Here is an 18,605-nt window from a genome sequence, read left to right as displayed (position 1 = left end):
GTAATTTCTTGCTAAGAACCTACTTCTTACAATAAAGGAAAAAGAACTGCCTATAAAGAACAAATTATCGACATAGCTCGATCTAAAAAGTGTATATTATAATATATATTTTTGAGCATACGCCAAGTGTACTGCAGGCATTAGGTAAATCTGCACACACTCGTGCCTTCTATTTCCAAAGGGGTAAGCAAAGGTAAAATTAGTTCGTCCACTTTTCATCATGTGTATTACGTCCCATGAAGTGATAGTGGGCGAGTTAATTTGAATGCATCATTTGTTTATTTATTATGGTGTAGGACTACCCGTTGTTTTGTATGATAAATAGCATCTTGGAAGTAGTCCAACGAGTTGTTGCTTACCAGTATGGCTATGGATGTAACCCTTGGATGATGTAGGTATGGCTACTCACTTACCTACTATTTGTATTGAATTATTGTGATTACATATTAAAAACCTCGACTTGCCCATGGACCATGTTTGATTTTTAAAAATAATTCGAATGTAATTAAAAAACTAGACGCGAATTGTTCGCCGGTTTTCATTACCATCTACGACTACCCATACTTAAAAGGGATATTGGGATTTGGGAACCGTCAAATTATAAACTAATGCCAATAATATCAGCCCTGTATTATATACTTACCCACTGCTGAGCACGGGCCTCCTCTACTAATGAGAGGGTTTAGGCCTTAGTCCACCACGCTGGCCTAGTGCGGATTGGTAGACTTTACACACCCTCGAAATTCCTATAGAGAACTTCTCAGGTATGCAGGTTTCCTCACGATGTTTTCCTTCATCGTTAAAGCGAACGATAAATTTACAAAGAATACACACATGTTTTTTTTTAGAAAAGTCAGAGGTGTGTGCCCTTGGGATTTGAACCTGCGGACATTCGTCTTGGTCCGTTCCACACCCAACTAGGCTATCGCCGCTTAATGTCAACAAATATTTTTTTCATACGAGCACCTAGTGACTTCTATTTACCCCGTGACGTGAATTGCGTGCAGGATATGACTGTCGTGATGAGGTCTTGAGTACGAATCCAGCCTCGGGAAAAAAGATACTGAGTTTTTCTACTCAGTATCAGCCCAAAGTCTGGAAATATGCCCGGTAAATGGCAATAGGCCTGCACCCTCTTACATATTAGGACTTAACATAGCTGGTGAAATGAAGAAATGTGGTATTATATCGCTGCCTACCTTTTAAAAGAGAGAAAGGCATGATGCTATGTGTGTCATGACTTCACTGCACCGATAGGAGTGAGAGTATAGATTATCTATACTATTATATAGAGCTGAAGAGTTTGTTTGTTTGAACGCGCTACAGTCAGGAACTACTGGTTCGAATTGAAAAATTATTTTAGTGTTGAAAACCCATTTATCGAGGATTGCTATAGGGTGTATATCATCACGCTATGACCAATAGGAGCGAAGCATCAATAAAAAATGTTGCAAAAACAAGGAAAATTTATTCCCTTGAGAGCTTCCGTTGCGCGCGCAAGTAAACGGTTATTCGTTACGTAAGAAGTATGTATGATGGAATTGTTTCTTTTAAAAAGTACTAAGAAATATATTATAAAGCAAAGTCCTCCGCTGCATCGGTATGCCCGTCTGACGCGATAAAATCATAAACTACGCAACGGATTTAGATTAAATTTAGTATGGAAATAGTTTGAGACCTTGGGAAGAACATTGACAACTGTCTATGCCGGGAAAATATATAGCGTGATTTTTATAGCAGAAAACTAAGCCCAGAAAAACTTTATCTAGCGGGCGGAGCCGCGGACAAAAGCTAATCTATTATATAAGTGATGACTCGGCAGTCGACAGTGTGTCGGCCTGTTCGACATCTGTACGGAACTACCCACATTCTAATTAAATACACAATATTACCTTCACAGTTTTAAAAATGTTTAACTATATATATTCATGAATTAGAAGATTGTGTATTGCATTCAGTACAATGTCCTTCAAACCGGAATACAACAATGACTACACACTGCTCCTTGGCGGCAGAAATAGATATTTCGGTGGTACTTGCCCAGACGGATTCTCACATATGTGAGACCTACCAAGAGTACTGCTCTACTTATATTGTAACTGCATCAAATAAGTATATAATTGTTTAAATAACGATAATCTTTTAATATATTGCATTAAAACTACTTAATTTATTCATTTACACCTGTTCTTAATCGTTTCATTATAATCCACCAAAGAATTACTTTATTTCAATAGCAGTTAGTATTGGCGTTTGTAAACAAAATGGCGTGTTATTCTCATTATTTACTCAGGTTTTATTTAAATTTCTTAGAAATACCTCGCACACAGTCTGCTAGGTATTTATATTAAATAGTGAAAAATAAATATTTATAAGTGACTTTGGTACAATAAAAGCTGTCTATGAAATATCGAGTAAAAGATTTGTATATCGTTATGAAATGAAATGATTTATTTGAATCTGTAAAATGTTATACATTATTTAGATTCCGTCAATATTAACTTTACCACCAGTTCGGAAAGCAGTGCTCATCAGAGAAGAACAGGCAACAAACTCTGGTGTTGCTCTTTTCAAAATCAGTTTAAGGTACATGATAAAGAGAGGATAAAAAAAATACAATTAGTTTTTTTATTGTTGTTTAGAGCAGTTCATTTATATGCTCGTAACATAAGGAATAAATTAATTAAACTTTTCATATGAGTGCACAACCCTCTCAGGAATCATCTTTTGTTTTATTATGCTTATAATTATTTCTTCTTGGCACACCTAGAAATTTTTGTGTTATGGAAACAAATATGTAAAAAGGAGTTGTGGAGATAACCTTGACCGTATCTCGACTTGTCCGAGATATGTTTGACGACGACTACTATTTATAATGGTTGGTGGTAGGATATGTTTTATATGCGTCTGGGTAAAGAACACGAAACAAAAATTATAAAATAAAGAATACAAAAGATTCAATGGACAATTGATGACAACAAAAAAGTCCGGAGTTTCTGTCTGCCTTCCTTCTTCGGGCAGTCATCGCTTAGGTATCCAGTGAAAGGCTGGTAGATTAGCTAGGTTAGGGCTTTTATCGCCCTCACCGGTGAGGATCGCGACGCGTTCCTCCCTTTATCTTCATTAAGATTATTTCTTATTTCCTGCCAGCCCGAGCTGGCTTCTTTGTTTACTTTTTAGACTTTAATTTATTTTATGTCCAATATAAATTGTCTTTAGTTTATATAAGCGACTTTATCTAAGTAATAATTAAATATTCTCATGTACCTTGACTTATCATAAGTGCAACTATGTTCGCCTACGTGATGAATAAAGCATTTTATTTTATTTACTGTACACAAGGTGTAAAAGCCGCCATAGTGGCCCACGTAAGTGCCGCGTTCTGGGATCAGCCTGTGTATATCCAGTCGGAACAGGCCGGCGTCACTGTGCCGCCCGGCGAGGAGTAATCATCTCTCAACAGTGGACACTCCATCTCGGCCCTACTCCACTTACCATCAATTGTAGTGGAGCCACTTTTCTTTGCACGTATAAAAATAATTGTTCACATTTTTTATTATCTCTATTAGAATAAAATATTATAGCTATTAAGGTGGCTGATTACGCGGAATGAACTCTTAAATTGTAACAAAGTAGAGACAGAGATAATGTTCGTCTACAAATAGAAATGGTGAGTCTATATTTATTAAAAATAAATTAGTTTAGTGATAACACTTAACGTTAGGACTTGGCCATGATACTTATTAATTAACATGAATTATATAGTATTACTATAATACTGTATTAGTATTATCTAAATCTTATAAGTATGACATCGATTTTTTATGTTTACGCGAATGTTACACATTAAAATAAAACTATTTATCGGATTTACCGCGGTTTTAATATTATATTTCGTAAAATAGTTTTATTACAAGAATGACAACAAAAAAACATTTATTATACCTAAATTGCTACCAATTCAACTGTTACTATGTTTTTGGTAAGTTCTCGAATCCGTGAAACGTGGCGCCCACGCCCCACAGGGGGGCAATTTGATAGTTAAGGGGGACAATTGAAACAGAATTTTCAGTTTTTCATTATATGTTTTGATACAAATTTCATAGTGATTTCTTCCTAAAACTTATCATTTATATTTCTTTAGGAAACAAAATAATTTTTAAAGGTTAATAATTATGTATGGGGGCATAAAACAATTTAAAAATGTTAATGTGAATGGTTGGGAAACACTGGTCTAGACTCCATGCAGACCAGGTAGGTACAATCTCTTTGTCGTCTTTGTTATGAAGCGGCAGTGTGCCACACCATTGTTGTATGAAGGGCATTTCCAGTCTAATTAGTGCACTTTATAAGATAACTAATGAGTCATTACGAATGAGATTCGGGGTTCAATGGCATGCTTTGTTATTCGATATTTGAGGTACTTCATATTTATGGGTACCTACTACCTACTTATATGTATGCGTATCTGTCGGCAGAGGTATATTCTTTCAACTAAAACATTTGCTTTATTTTTTATTGGTTTTAAATAAAATTGTTATCAAGGCAAACAAAGCATTTCAAATTATTGTTATCATAAAACGTAAAATTGCAATATAAATCCGGCGGTGAATTAATCCTTACATATAGTTTTTACTTTTTTCAGAGATAGAGAGACGTAAAGCTTAAAGCGCCCATAGCCAAGCTTATCTGCCCAAGATAGTAGCAAACCTATCGCCATACCGAGCAGAAACTGCAATCCTTCCAAATCAATTTTGTATCCAAAAACCATTTGGCTTACTGACCAATGTCAATAGAATAACGAAACTAAAATAAAAATATAAAATGAAAATATTACCTACCCCTTTTTCCGAAGTCAAAAAATGTCCAATGAGTATATTGTATTAAATTCGTATCTAGAACTATATTTTTGTACACAAAAAGCAATAAAATAAACTTACAATAACTATGAGAGCAATAACACTTCGTACATTTTGCAATCACAATACAAATCACTGAATCACTACACAACACACACACTCCGCAACGCGTCGCGGTCCTGACTGCGCGCGCACGCCCGCGCTGAGCGCTCGCTGCTTGCGCGCCAATAATACGCAAGTGTTGCCACAGGTATCATTATTTACATTTTTAATTGGAACTATTTAATGTGTCCGGCACTACACATGGCATATTGAGTCGAATATTTGCCTAAGTGGCCAATGTAACATCAGCTCTGTATATCTTAAAACCTAGAAAATTAAGTTAAAATTGTATTGCTATTAGTTTTATAGACTAGATTGTAATTTCCTGCTAAGAACCTAGTTTTTACAGTAAACGAAAAAACTGCCTATAAAGAACAAATTATCGATATAGCTAGATCTAAAAAGTGTATATAATATATATTTTGAGGAATACACCAAGTGTAGTGCAAGCATCAGGTATACATGCACACACACACTCATGTCTTCTATTTCCAAAGGGTTAAGCAAAGGTAGAATTAGTTCGTCCACTTTTCATCATGTGTAATACGTCCCATGATGTGATAGTGGGCGAGTTAATTGGAATGCATCATTTGTTTATTTATTATGGTGTAGGACTACCCGTTGTTTTGTATGATAAATAGCATCTTGGAAATAGTCCAACGAGTTGTTGCTTACCAGTATGGCTATGGATGTAACCCTTGGATGATGTAGGTATGGCTACTCACTTACCTACTATTTGTATTGAATTATTGTGATTACATATTAAAAATCTCGACTTGCCCATGGACCATGTTTGATTTTTAAAAATTATTCGAATGTAATTAAAAAACTAGACGCGAATTGTTCGCCGGTTTTCATTACCATCTACGACTACCCATACTTAAAAGGGATATTGGGATTTGGGAACCGTCAAATTATAAACTGCATGACATTGTATTGCGCTCGTAATCGTACGAGATTAAGGCATACTGTATATCTTAAAAAAATCTAAACTAACAATTTTCAAGAAATTACTAATCATGAGACGTCGTATTATAAAATATTTCTGTTAAAAACCGAGATATTTTAAATTCAAGCTGGCAACATCAAACTCTTAAGGGTGTTGCTACCCGCATATATTTTGTATACAAAATCTATAACTAGGCTTGATTTTATCGCCTAAAAGACCTGGGTAGGCAGTAATTTAGGCTTTTAGGTACACTTTATTACCTAACTTTAGCTAGGTGTGCCGCATATTGTAGAATATTGAACGACTGTAGATATTATGGTTTGTTAGTATACTTATTATTGCATTGGGCTGGAAACAAAAACAGGGGCGGAATTTTATATGCAACTCTGCTCTCCTTCATAATAATTTCATATAGTCTAATAACTATGTAGCGTAGTTGTATTGTGTGCGCAATACTAATGGTTTTAGGACCCGAGTTAGAATCCCAAGCTCTTGAATCCGAAATTATCACCTGATAGGTTTGGAAATACGCTCGCCCTGTATCATGTATATCAACTTATTGCGCTGTGGCCTGTTTTTATTACAAAACGTCATTGGCTGTGCCTACCCCTTCCGAAATTAAAAACGTAAGCGTGTGTCTAAAAACAGTACTAGCGCTTTGTCTATTTCCTTTGCTAAGCGTCTTTAACCAATGTTGATTATTATAGCAAGAGTAATTCCTAGTATGTCGACGTAACAAAGTGGTATAACTCGGTTCGACCGAGGTAATACCTTATACCGGTCTCGCAAAAACTAACATAAATACAGCTTGTAGTTGCGTTTCATAAAGTGTTAGAGATAAACTCCCGAAGTAAGTAATTCTTGTGCGTTCAGTGTCCACACCGAATGCACGCCCATAAGGGGAACATTTGTCGCGAGCCTCTCTCTCTCTAGTCGGTCCCTCATATCTGAGGATCGTGGTCAGCCTCAGGGTTGCATCTGGAGCGGATGGTCTGCCTCCACCGGTTTCTGTCCTGCGCGTCTCTTACAGTTGTGTACAATTTAGAGGACGATGACTTGGTGGGTCCATCTTGTTGGTATACGACCGCGCAATCTTCTGCCTTCGGCGTTCCCCACCATAATCAGTTTTTCTAAATTTTCAACGACTCTGCGCACTGTGTGGCTAAAATATGAGAGAATGCGTTGTTGATATGTGGTGGACAAGCGAGTGTTTATTTGAAGCTGGCTTAGGATCGATGCATTCGTGCGTTTCGCAGTCCAAGGAGCTCTTAGCATTCACATTCGCGAGCCTAGACACACAGTTAAGTATGTATACCTCATGGTTGCAATTCACATTGAGGCCTATGAGGGCTCGTGAATATTTCCTGGCCTTCTCCCCCCTTTCCCATTCTAAGTGGGTTCCTTCTCCTTCCTCCACACTGCCTTCCCTAGGTTCCCCTCCCACCTTTACGCCAGGTTCTTGCAGTCTGTAAGCCGTGGGATCCCAGTATACCATTCGCAGGTTTCCCCCGGTATTGACTGCGAGGTCCGATACACAAAAAAGTGTTTGAGATATGCATATACCAAAAATCTCTTCATTAATTCTTATGACTTTCTTTAGGGGCAATTGTCCTTGTATTTAGTGTTTCTATTATCAGAATGACGATCACGGTTTATTGCGATGCTAATATTTAAAGTTTTTGTTGATATCACTAAAGATTAGGTGTTGTGCAAGATAGGCTAGTTGGGGACGGCACGGTCTGCCAAACCAAAGTCCATAAGTTCAAACCCAACACAAAATTCTGACTTCGAAGTTACGTATGTTAGATAATCAATTTATCATTCGCTTTAACGGTAAAAGAAAACATCGTGAGGGAACCCATACCTGAGAATTCTCCATAAGAATTTCACAGGTATGTGAAGTCTGCCTGCACTAGGCCAGCGTGGTGGATTAAGGTCTAAATCCTCTCAGTAATAGAAGCTCGTGACCAGCGGTGGGTAGTATCTAATATAGGGCTGGTATTATTATAATATATAGAGGTTAAATCATCTTAGATTTAAACGAGAAAACAGCTGATTTCATCTGAAATTGTATAGAAACAACGAGCAACGCATTGTAAACAGAGCTCAAGGCAATTACATGAACGAACATAAATTAACAAACACGCATCACTTTATCCCCGTAGAGTTCGATACTGGGCGGAAATCCAAATATCACTTTGCTCGACACATGATTCGAACCCAGAAACACAGTGCGGTATACCGTGCACAGAATACTACTACTCCACCTACTACGCTACGTGGTTGTTCTCACAAGTACGATTTTGCACGCTAATGTATGGACATACGTTACATAAGCTTATAAGTGACAAATAGACCCATCCGTGCTGCCACTAGTTATGCAATTTGTCGTGATCCGCCCGTGTCAGGTATTCCCAAAACAAAAATCCCGTGGGCATGTAGTTTTCCTTTATAGTTATCGCCTCCTTGATCTAGCACAAGTGGGTGGCATTTTGAGGTAGGGCAGCAAGGAAAACTTACCTTAAACGCTGTAGCTACAGCAGTGACGAAAGGTGAAATTTTCCAAAAGGGAACGCAACACAACACATATGCGGTAATATGTAATATAGAGATACATATGCGGTATGTAAATCGTTCTAATCATAATTAGATTCTGCATAAAGGAAAGCCAGTAGAATCGTGTTATATGGACCCTTCACCACTGAACCATAGGATAACTTTTTTTGGAAACGAACAAAGAAATTCACAAATAATAATGACTAAGTTTCCAACACAATTCACCTTTTGTGCCGACGCGTAGTAGTAGCTTGGTATTCATGGAAATTTTAACATTCTCAATATTTGTTTTTATATAATAAATCCCAGACTAATTTTCCGTGTTAATCTGTTAATACAAGATATTGTGAGTCAAATTTCATTCAAATCCGTTTAGCGATTTGCGTTTAAAGTCAACACATTCGTAAACTTTCGCATTTAGAACATTATAATGAATAATCCTCAATATTATCCTCTTTCCTGCCAGTCCGAGGTGGCTTCTTTGTTTACTTTATAGCCTTTTATTTATTTTATGTCTAATATAAAATGCCTTTAGTTATATAAGCGGCTTTATTTAAGTAATAATTATATATTCTCATGTCCCTTGACTTATAAGCGCAACTATGTTCGCCTACGTGATAAATAAAGCATTTTATTTTATTGGTCGAAATTCGATCGTATTATGTTTTCATGTTTGAAGTTTATTAACGGTTTTCTGCACTCGTTCTTAATATAAACTTTAATTGTTCCAAATCACACGTTATTTCTTCACGTGATAATGTATAAATAAATTAGATTGGCAGTGATTATAATTTTGATTATCGAAAAGATATTTACTTATTCAATAATAATCTGAATAATGTAACGTCGTCAGCTAATTATGTATTACGTGTAATTATCATGAGTAATGAGTCCAGGCTTGTATTTGGGTGAATAGAATGGGGACTAGGGTACTGTGACCGAACATAGTCAAGTTCCTTAGTGAGTTAAACTGCCAATCTATATAAAATTATGTAAGTTTATTGAAATAAAACTATTCTGCGGATTTATAGTTTTCACCTGATGTTTCAAAGAATGAAGCCTTCGAGTACGCTCCGTGACCACGAAGGCTGCAAAGTATCTCATATCTTATCTTTTCGATAGTGAATAATAGATAAATTTTATCGTATCCAGACTTAAGGTTTATAAGATTTTACTGAACCCTATCAAAGTGTTCTGTTTATGTCCCCCATTTTTTTTTCTAAACAAACAAAAAGTCTATGACGGAATAATCGTCAGATTTATTATTATATTGTTACCAAATATGTTACACATTTTTTTATTAAGTGAGTTATTTTTGTTTATATGGAAACTTATATTTACGAAAGTTTAGAATTTATAAATATCTCATATTAACTACACTTGTATTATGTGTACTGACCCACTGTTGGACACGGACCTCTCCCATTTTGATAGATGATAATTATTAATTTAGGCCTTAGTGTACAAAACGCATACCTTACATCAATACCTTTAAATAGCATCGTCCTTGTGAGTCTTCCAACTATGTACCATCAGGTGCAGTAAAGTCATTGTGCTGTGCCCGAATTTAAAAGACCACAATAATCTCTAGCACCATCTCTTAGCGGCTATCAATATCTAAAGCACAACCTTACGCAGTGTTAGGAGTTTTCCAATGGTAAATAATGCGTCGTAGGGTAACCCAGTTAAGGGAGGCGGATCGATCCGGGGCGAATCAATGCCGGGCGACACTCCGGCGCCTCCGACACGCGCCCGCGACACAACAGGAGCAGAATATTCTCTTTTGAGTCTGCCAACCCGCACTGGGGCATTGTGGTGGTGTCCTAAGCCCTATGGCCTCTCAGTAGTAGAGGAGATCCGTTCTCAGAGGTGTGCATTGAGCAGTATATAACACAGAGCTGGTAATATTATATTATATGCTTAATTAACGTGTAATATCTACCATTTGCAATTGCAATTGACAAAATTGATTGTGAGGGTTTCCGTGTATGTTGTCTTTATCGTCATTTTGTAAAACAGTTTCCTCCAGAAAACACGAATAAGCTCCAGTACCTATTGCTCTGTTCAAAACCAGATTATATTTAGACTGTTAGAAGACAATTTTGATTCAGAGCAGCTTATATATTAATTTCTAAGCTGTTTTTGTTTTCTGATATAAAGTATTCATGCATTGACGTAGTGTTTATTATAATAGATCCATAGATATAGACAATGAAACAAACTGATTATAATTAATTTATCACTTTTCAAAATAATTATGTAACACCATATTTCTACACGTGTATCACAACAAATACTATTTGAATATGAATATTTCTTATTCCATTTGATGACGTAAACCACATGCAGGTCTATACAAGTTCGTTAACCTTACAAGAAGATTACGAGACGCTGCAAGCGAATTCGCTTTGCGCTGATAGAGTCAGCAGCAATCTTCAAAAAATTCGCTTTACTACCGTCAAAACAAATATACCATTCCATGTCAAGACTCGTATCTTTGTGTTTAATGATTTAATGTGCAGAAGCATGCATTTTAAAGTGAGGTGTCTTGGAGCGTCAGGTCCTTGGTCCTGCCATTATATTACAATGATGGGTGATTATTATTTTACCCTTCCACGACAAAGTGATAAATATAATGTCGACGAGAGACGTTATCTCTCATACCACCATGCTAATGTACAGGGGTGTCATATTTAGTATAATTTACTAACTTTAGCTCGCGACTCCGCCAATGTTTAGAAGTAGTTGTAGAGATTAGCGCATTGAACACAAGCATAAATTGTCTTTTCAGCTTATTACAGAAATTGACATTATATCATCTCTGTAACACCCAAAGGTTGACTGTTAGAAAATGCCTCAGCCATTAAGTTCACTTGTATAGCGCAAGGTGCAAATTTTGGAAAGGGAACTCGACACAACATATAAGTACTAATATGCATAAATGCAAACTGCAAATCATTCTGATGATTGTTAGATTCTACAGAAATTCTACAAAAAGGGCAGCCGGTTGGAATCGGGTTATACGGAATCTTTGCCGCTGTTGTATACATCTACTGTATATAAAGTTTAAATAGATAAATTGTTCTGTCAAAGGTTACGTACTTGCTTTAAACTTATTACTTAAATTCTAATCTAGACCAAAGCATTTATTTTTTAAATATTTATATGCTACAAAAGCAGATGTTGGCGAACTCTATCGTTATTACTTAAGATCAATGTACCTTTTTTTTTCGCGGGGAAAAACGCGTTGTCGCTACCACCACTTGGAGCGTCAGTGGAATGGTTATGTTGGTTTCACCGGTCTTACGGCCCAGTTTCGACACTCGGGAGTATACCATCATCCGAGTGAGCGTTGGACCGAGTCCCTAACCCTTGTATACCCTACACCGGCATACCAACCAAAACCCGCGGTAGCCTTCTTCGGCGCATACGGGACGGCCCCGGGGTATCTTGTTGCACTAAGATAGCTGCTCGGAACCGTCCCAGCGCAATACCGCATTGCGGCACCTGTCTAGTTGAAGGGGGCTAAGATGCCCCCACATGCTAAATGACTCCTTTGGAGTCCACGACATCGGAAGACCTATCCGCATTGTCGTCCACCTCAGAGTCGCTGTAGTCGAGCGAGAAGCCTCCCACTGCTCACCTAACGACTCTCTCTAAGTCCCAATTAGTCGCCTCTTACGACAGGCAGGAGATACCGTGGCGAAATTCTCTAGATGCCCCCGAGCCACAGGGCACAAGACCGCTGTACCTATTTACCCGATATTATCAATAAAAATGTTGAATTTCAATTTGAATTTGAATTTTGAAGTTTGAATTTGAATATTCGATAGGATATACCATACAACTATAAGTGTAATCATTATGATATTAAATAATACCTTTATAAGTTGATAATGATTGCAAGTACGTGGTGATTATTAATTAGTTTAGCTGATTACGATCAATGAATCATGTTATCATATCGTAATTTACATACCTAATGATTGCTTGAGTACTACTGCGAAAATGACCTCGAAATTTCTAAAAAAAAATATTATTATAATTTTATTACAGACAAATTTTAAGTTTTCTAAAATCTTTTCATTTCACATAAACAATAAATTCAAACTTGAATTTCGGTTTTGATAACGCTCAAGAGATTAAGTATAAAAAAAATAAAAAAGCCTTTTATTTCACTAATAATCAATTTTATAATTAGTTAATGAAATCGTTATAATACATTTTTTACATTATTTATGAAATAACAGCAAATTAAATCAGACTATAATTTTTTTTTTGTAAGTTTAAAGAGATACCAATTCTAAAAATATTTCAAAAGAATATAATATGTGTTGACTGCCTCGGTGGCCTAGTTGTACTGCATGCGCGGTACGGCAGCGCTCCGAGGTCCTGGGTTCGAAATCCCAGGTCGGGCAAAGTGATATTTGGGTTTTTCTGCTCAGTATCAGCCCGGAGTCTGGAATTTGTGCCCGATATGGCGATAGGCTCGCCCCCTATCACATCATGGGACGGAACACACTTAGCGAAAAGTGGGTGCCATGGTTGCGACTCTGCATACCCCTTCGGGGATAAAATGCGTGATGTGTGTGTGTGTATAATATGTGTTAGCATACAAACAGACAACTAATATGATCACCTATTAAACATCTAGAAGAATCACAGAACTCTCACAGGCTTGCTCTGAGTGTGCCCCGCGCGCGCCGCCGCCGGGCGAGAGTGTTGGCACAGCATCCAGTGTGCACCCGCTCTCCGACACCATAACGTCCTGTGTGAACCTCACCAACAGTGTTTACGTTTGGACATGAACAAATAAGGTATGTTCCAAGTATATAATTAAAAGTTTAATTTAAAAACAAAATTTTGCTGCAATGAGAGTTTAAATATTTTTATTATGAAATGCGATGCTATTAAATCCAGAAAGTTATTCAAATATACTCGTTTTTTATTAAGTAGTTGCTAAATATTTAGATAGAGGTATATAGGTATCATCATTTGTTTTTAAAAATACTCTTTTATAATGGTAGTAGGGATTGTTAATAGCTTTATAGATTGTAAAGTACCTGCGGACGGCATTCGTTGCAATTTTGCAGAGTTACCCCGCTACTAATTCTTATGAAAAACGCTAGCGACTATATAAATCTTGAGCATTTATCGATATACAATAATATACTCAGTGTGGTCCTTTACTGAGTCCAAATTTAAAAAAATAATAGCCCGCAGGCTCAACTATTCTAAAATAGGTATCTAAAGTGTACATGATATCTATATAATTGTAGATGTTTGTGAGAATTCATTCTATCATTTGACGATTGCTAGTTTGACAGCCGCCTCTATTGATTGACCAGACAATTATCTGATTACGCATTAAACATTAAAGGAAAAGAAACACCGTTCATGGACTTTAGACTTCGGTTCCCAAAATAATTCATTTTTCCAAGGCAAATAAATATATTTAGGTTAGTAAGCCAAATTTCAAGCCCCTCATGACCAAAATTTTCCTTTCGTACACGTACTTTTAATGAGCACCTTAATGATTTAAAGAGCAAACGCCGCAACGTTTACGTATGTAATTGCTATGAAAATTTTAACAGCGGTTATTTTGGCAATGTTTTTTAAAGTAGGTACTAAAAATACTTAAAATGCAATTTTTTAGTTTTTTGTATGCTAAATATAAAATATTATAAAATAATTTTTTATTTCCACGCAACGCTGTTTTCCACTGTTTATTATAGATTGCGTCTTTTATACCGGCACAGAAATTTCCTTTAATTAATTTTGACGAAATGAATGAACCGGATCAATTGTGGTATAATTACTATCTCACAAAAAATAATGAAGAGTACACAGCAGCGGATTTGTAGCCACCACAACTAACTACTGTTAAACTTTTCTTTTTTGCTATCACGTTAGTACTACCCTCCTTTTCACTCATAAAAGACCCCGACCTAGTGATAAGGGAAAGTACGTGTAGTTGCTTTTGGTTGATCCGCAGCGCCATGGCCAGCGAGAGCAGCGAGACGAGCAGTGTGGTGGACGCGAAGACTTGCGGCATGCTGGTGCTGGTCTACTGGCTCTGCTGCTGCATGTGGTACGAAGATAAGTCCGGTGAGTTACTACATTCACGAGCTAACATACCAGTCATTCTAATTTTTATATAATGATGTAATTATTGAATTATTATTATTCATTAGGTATTGCTTGCGGCGATAGCCTAGTTGGATGTGGAACGGACTGCCGAGACGAATGTCCGCAGGTTCAAATCCTATGGGCATACACCCCTGACTTTTCTAAAAAATCATGTGTGTATTCTTTGTGAATTAATCGTTCGCTTTAACGGTGAAGGAAAACATCGTGAGGAAACCTGCACGTCTGAGAAGTTCTCTATAGGAATTTCGAGGGTGTGTGAAGTCTACCAATCAGCACTAGGCCAGCGTGGTGGACTAAGGCCTAATCCCTCTCAGTAGTAGAGGAGGCCCGTGCTCAGCAGTGAGCAAGTATATTATTGCTTGCGACTTCGCCCGCGTGATAAGCTTTTCTTTAAAAATTTAAAAATCTTATTTTAAATATCCAATATTTTTCACAGGAGCATATTACTGAGATTAAATATGTGCCAAATTTCATTCAAATCTAACCAAAGTTTGTAAAGACGTTTAGATGTTTAATACTATTAAATACACAAACCGCTAAATGGACACATATAATAGTTATTTAGTCGCATATAAAGCGCTAGATTAATAGATAGAATACTTTATCCCACAAAAGCGTATAGTGGATCTTTATTTCACTTGAAGATCTAAACAATATCCAATTATTCGACTCGTTATAGTTGGTATAATCGTATAATAATATTAGTATAGTCCTCATAGTTGGTATAAATATTAATTAAAAGTCTCAATACTTTCAGAAAACACGAGTCGGCATCCGAGCAGAGCTGAAATAACCCACGGTAGGCATTGAACTTACTAATTAATATTTTTACTTATTACTTTCATATTTTTTCAAAATTTGCAAAAAAAGCAACAAACCATTAGTAGTTTTTATAATTTTATTTAATCTAGAGTGATCTTGCTAAAAATTTCGTTTACAACACGAATGTGCTAAACTGGGTTTGATTAAAATCAACGATTAACAATTTAGCCAAAGCCATAATAATTCTCTTCTTTACTCCGATGCCTATTACTCTGTTGAGTGGATCTGCAATACCAAAGCCGCTACTCAGTATCGGTTTTCTGTAAGGTTAAAAATACCTATCATGTTGCAGATGTAACGGCTTCAAACTAGAGATGTATTTTCCCGGTCTCGCGCTGTGCGACATCTAGCTTAGTTTCAATATAACTGGTGATGTTTATAGATAACGGCGGTCGGCGACGCTCCAGCGAGTTCTTCAGCCGCCGCATCGGCAGCAGCGTTGTTCTCTACGACCTTCCCAGCACGTCAGGTATCTAGCCTATCATACTTTCTTAACAAAAATCAATCTTAATATTAATGTTTCAATTTAACTTTGCTGTCTCTTTTCTCATGTATAGTATTCACAGAAAATAATAGCATTCTTGGATCAAATATCCAATTTTGGAGTCAAAAACTCATTGCATTTTATGTAGTCGATAGAGTCTCGGAATACCATACGAAGATATGGATATAAACCCAGTGATACGAGTGTACTAGTACTAGATGGATCTATCTACCCATTAGAAATGAAACTCGCAAACTTATCTTTTGTCTTGACTGATAATTGACTGCGCAGGCCACAAGAAATCCCTCTCCGCCCACAGAAGTCACGAAGAGATCGGCCGCCGTAAATCCCACAACGATGAGACTCGCTACCACTCTGCCCCAGCGTCATCGACGAGGTACTCCACAGGAGAGATTGGGAGCGCTCTACCAAGGATCTCTACATCCCTCTGAATCCCGTCAGGAACTCTGACGGCACAGACAGTCCTGAAAAAGCACCGCATGCCGAACCCGAGTCCTCTAGCATAGAATGCCTTAAAAGTGATGAAGTTAAACCCTGCAAGAAACATCATACTAACATAAAGTCTTCTAAAAAGAAGGCTGAAGGGAACAAGGAGAAAGCCACCAGTGATGATAAGGATTGTGACGTCACGGAACAAACGTTTTACATCGGAGATACAATCGAGGATTCAAATTTCGATAACACTGAACTAGAAATTCGAAATGATAACAATTTGAAAGTGGAAGAGAAGCCCGCCAAGGTTTGCAAAGCAAAAGAAGCTAAGCAGTCACTCAATGAGTCGATTCGGTCGAAGGAGCGGCCGAAGCCAGCCCTCATGCCGCTAGCGGAACATCAGCATGCCTTTACGTTCAGCTTGGATGAAGTCATTGAGCGGCTGGATACCCTGGAGCCGCTGGACCGATCTGGAGCTTATCACCACGGCATAGAGTCGAGGATTAGTGGGACCAGGTCTACTTATCCACCGCCTTCAGTTGGTAAGTGTGCTTTTACTTAACTGTCCCAGAATGGTAATGTTTTCGGAATGTATGTTTGCATGCATGATTGATGTACTGGCTAAGGGTATTACGGAGCTTGATTTTATTCTAATATATACAAACAATGAAGGTATGTTTAGAGTGGATGTCTCACATGTAATTATCGTGGGACTAGGTACTACTAACTTGCCTATTCCTAATGCCATTATAATGTGCATTGTGCCGTTCAGTTGTGTTAAAAAACCGCTAACCGCTGAACCTGGCTCGGCTCGCTTCGCATGCAGAGGCCGTGGGGTACGACGGCTGTGCTTGTTACCTGTCGGGCGAGGAGCGGGCGCCGGCGGGGAGTGAGGGCGGCGCGGGCGGTGCGGGGGCGCTGGGGTCGGCGCGTGGCGCGCGCGGCATGCGAGTGACGGGGACATACTGGCCCCGCCGTGTCGTCCTGAATCTGGCGCTTTCTCTGGTGAGTGGCGAGGATTGAGTTTGCATGTGTGTGTTTTTAAAATTCTGTATACCTACAACATATCGGCTTTAATACTGCCAATTTTTTTAGGGTTTCACAATTCGGAAGTTGCATTTATATATATACTTACTTAATCGTTATAATCAAAGTTTAAGTTGTCTTCAGGAATTTTTACAAATTGTAGTAAATTGGAAGTATGATAAGAAAGGTAAATGTTTATGATGTAATTATTATGTGTCCAGAGAGTGATTTAGATCTGGATTTGGAGGGAGGAGGAGCGGCCACCCCTTACGACGAGCTGCACCAGTATGCCTCGCCGCAGAAGAAGGAGACCGCCATATAAATGTAATAACTACAAAATATATAATAAAGGAGAGACAGATTGTCACTTCACAGATATAAAATATCAAGCAAACTGTTATAAGGTATCAAGCTATGTTGAAAAATTACCTATTGTTGCAATTTTGAAAAAGTCTTGGAAAGATATCAACAAAATACAATATTTTTCAATTTAATATTTTAATGACATGACAATGTTTAACATCAAGTACCAATTCTTAAATTTATAAATTGAATAATTGAATTCACATAAACGTGCCATATTTGTATAATATTAATGTACAACTTGTATAATTGAACTTAAATTAGTAATAGTATGTTTTAAATGTAAAAAGAAAACAGTTGCATGTACCATTCTGCCTAAACTATAATCTGAACCAAACATGTACAAAAAATTGTACAAAATAGAAGCCAAAGGCAAGAACTTTGATCAAATCAAATAAAAATAACTATTTTTGATTGAACTCCCAGTGCCCGGTCGAGCCAAAGATCTATTTACTATTGCAATAAATGAATAAATTATATTTATTAATACAATATTTTCTAAAAAAATCAATTAATATTCGAAATGATTGCAATCTATAATCGATTAGATAAGAAATAAACTGCATTATTTTTGTTAATAAAGTCTATTATAAATAAAATATTTTAATGGTATAGCTATTAACTATAGTCCAAGTAAGCTTACTTGAGGTCCGTTCCCGCGACCCCGCCTTGTTACGGCCCTGTTTATCAGGTAGTAGTCCATTAGTTCGTCAATTAAATGTAAAGCCCCAAACGTTTATGATGTTGTTATAAATTAATAAATACGTTCAGACGCCTTCGACAGTATACTACATTTGTAAAACGATAATGCTGGCTGCCAAAGCGACTACGATACGACTGA

General features: G+C 37.2%; 1 protein-coding gene and 1 long non-coding RNA gene across 2 annotated transcripts; both read left to right on the top strand.

The window, feature by feature from the left end:
- Positions 1–13,104: 13,104 nt before the first annotated feature.
- LOC119190765 lies at positions 13,105–15,866 on the top strand. The gene is made up of 4 exons (XR_005113086.1): positions 13,105–13,283; positions 14,462–14,574; positions 15,374–15,415; positions 15,821–15,866. It is a non-coding gene; the product is annotated as an uncharacterized LOC119190765 (long non-coding RNA).
- Positions 15,867–16,101: 235 nt separating this feature from the next.
- LOC119190725 lies at positions 16,102–17,723 on the top strand. Its single transcript, XM_037443200.1, has 4 exons — positions 16,102–16,133; positions 16,307–16,917; positions 17,202–17,380; positions 17,625–17,723. Exons 1-4 carry the CDS (start codon positions 16,102–16,104, stop codon positions 17,721–17,723), a joined length of 921 nt encoding a protein of 306 aa, XP_037299097.1.
- Positions 17,724–18,605: the final 882 nt, after the last annotated feature.

This window comes from Manduca sexta, chromosome 5, assembly GCF_014839805.1.
Source record: "Manduca sexta isolate Smith_Timp_Sample1 chromosome 5, JHU_Msex_v1.0, whole genome shotgun sequence".
In the NCBI taxonomy this organism is placed as follows: domain Eukaryota; kingdom Metazoa; phylum Arthropoda; class Insecta; order Lepidoptera; family Sphingidae; genus Manduca; species Manduca sexta.
Note: the sequence above shows the minus strand (reverse complement) of the source record. Positions and strands in the feature narration are given on the sequence as shown.

Excerpts from the sequence above, each read along its gene's own strand:
- LOC119190725 (XM_037443200.1), top strand. The coding sequence starts at position 16,102 with ATGGATATAAACCCAGTGATACGAGTGTACTA. Across the intron at positions 16,918-17,201 it reads TTATCCACCGCCTTCAGTTG|AGGCCGTGGGGTACGACGGC; the intron begins GTAAGTGTGCTT and ends CTTCGCATGCAG. Across the intron at positions 17,381-17,624 it reads TGAATCTGGCGCTTTCTCTG|AGTGATTTAGATCTGGATTT; the intron begins GTGAGTGGCGAG and ends ATGTGTCCAGAG.